Consider the following 2,141-nt stretch of genomic DNA (forward strand, 5'->3'; position numbering starts at 1 on the left):
AGTATATTTACTTCTACCTCTTTACAGTACTTATACAAGTATAAGTACTGTAAAGAGGTAGAAGTAAATATACTGCTAATGCAGAGGTCAATATTCGTTTTAATATGCACTCAAAGAACACCAGAAACGTGCAAATTGGATGAGGACCCGATTAAGAGATCAGTAAAAATTTACGAAGGACTAACATAGCTCGAGGTACAGATCTATGGAACTACTGAGCAGCAGAACACCAGAGAGCCATCAAGAATAGAAAATAATTAAACTTCTCTAACTTGAAACCTTTTTCCTTGAAATTTTCATTGTAAAGAAAAGTAGTAAAGTTAAAACATAAAAACATCGGGGCAAAATAATAGCTATAAAGTGGATAGCGCGCAACAAAAAACGCACTAAACAAACCAAATGTTAATACAATCTGGTGAAAACCGCACAAACATCTAAAGAGCTACGAGCTAATGGCCTCAATTGTGTCTAAAATTATTTCCTACCTATAATAACATTCTTAAAATCAGTGGCTAACAAGCCTACGTTTCTCGCTCGCTCCAAAGTGCGACAGAAAGAGAAAACAACTCTCCGCTCATCACGTTTCTTTGGCAATTTGGCTTAAACACTTTTTCACGCCTTTCAGTTCCTGTTTTAAATACACTCAACAAAAAACGAAAGACACTCTGCAAATACTCCTCTTCGTGTACTAAAAAAGACAGCTCCCCAATACACTTCAAATCTTTAAAATTCTAAAAAAAATACGCCCGCTATAGCCAGCCGAGATCAGGGCGGCTATTAAGTAAAATAAATTCAAGCGAAAGATTTAATCTTCTTTTATCACTTCATGTACAGGGCTGTCGACCTTCATCTTCGTAGTTTCTGCTAATTTCTTCTTTCTTTGATTCATTTTGTCTTTGAAATAATCATTGACAGAAACGGACTGATAAATATATTCTTGGGAACAATTAGGCTTTCGTTCAACAGATTCAGCACTTTTGGTCGTAGATTTCTCACAATCGACATCAGGATTCTGTTTAAACCTTGCTCTCTTTGCAACCAGTTCTAATTCATCTTCTGAACTATTTTCAATTTGATTGGATTGTGAATTACTACCTCCCTTTTCCGACGATTTGATCGTATGCATAACATCGTTTGCTCGGCCCAAAATAATATCCAAATCTTTCTTCTTCTTGTTAGCTAGAATTTTATTTTCTAACCGGCGTTTGCATGATTTGACTCTTCGAACTTTGTCAAAACTCTGTAAGCCTTTTCCGTCTTTTGAGGATTGCGAAGATTCAGAGGTAGCTGTGTGCAATGTTTTTGGAGATTTGCTTTCTGATCTTTTGATTACGGAAAGATTGGATAGAATTGAGTTGAAGTTATCCTGAAACAAAAGCTGACAGTCAAAGGTATTCAATAGTCCTAAATTAAAACTGCTCGGACTCCAGCAAATTTCGACTCTTTTAGCAACATGGATTCACTTACTAGTTCCCCAATTACATCAAACTATTATTCATTTTTGGTAGAAAACAAGCACAAACGAACCATGTGATAGGAAACTTTGTTGAAGGAAGCGGGATCAAATCCCATCCCGGCATAGGTCTCTGTCCTCTGTTTCACTCTAATATATTCACTATCTCCCTGTTCATTAGCCCCCAATCCTTTGCCCTCGCTCCAGCCCATCTTTGATAGCATCTTGGCTCCAAAATGATCTGGCGTCTTATACCAGTTCTTGTTCTGCGCATTAGTGGAGCAGTACTTTCTTTTGAATTTCTTCTCAGCTAGCATTATGAAGGCGAGCTAGGCAAACGTGGTCTGAAAGTCACAAGTCATCATGAAAAATGACGTCAGATCACCATAAAAAGATGTGCACATAATGCTAGACCAACTTTATTACGTAGTCTAGCAAACTTGAATATCCAAATATGTAAGCAGGATTTATAAATATTGTCCAAAATTGATTTATTTCCATGTTTCTTTCAGTAGAAATATCCCAATCCAATATGAGCATCATATTTTATATAAGCAGATTCAAAATCGGTATTTAAGTCACTTCTGCCAGTTGTTGCACATTCCATTGACGAAGTCTTACACTTAAAATGCAACGCTTATAATGCTAGATTCCCTATTCAAAAAACTGATCACTATTCATACATAAA

General features: G+C 36.4%; 1 protein-coding gene across 1 annotated transcript; it reads right to left on the reverse strand.

The window, feature by feature from the left end:
- Positions 1-661: 661 nt before the first annotated feature.
- On the reverse strand, positions 662-1,822 carry LOC142349994 (PIN2/TERF1-interacting telomerase inhibitor 1-like). The gene is made up of 2 exons (XM_075401875.1): positions 1,528-1,822; positions 662-1,366 (listed from the first exon to the last, which is right to left on the reverse strand). Exons 1-2 carry the CDS (start codon positions 1,768-1,770, stop codon positions 806-808), a joined length of 804 nt encoding a protein of 267 aa, XP_075257990.1. The 5' UTR covers positions 1,771-1,822; the 3' UTR covers positions 662-805.
- Between the last annotated feature and the right edge of the window lie 319 nt (positions 1,823-2,141).

This window comes from Convolutriloba macropyga, chromosome 11 (assembly GCF_964194025.1).
Source record: "Convolutriloba macropyga chromosome 11, txConMacr16.3, whole genome shotgun sequence".
Lineage (NCBI taxonomy): Eukaryota > Metazoa > Xenacoelomorpha > Acoela > Convolutidae > Convolutriloba > Convolutriloba macropyga.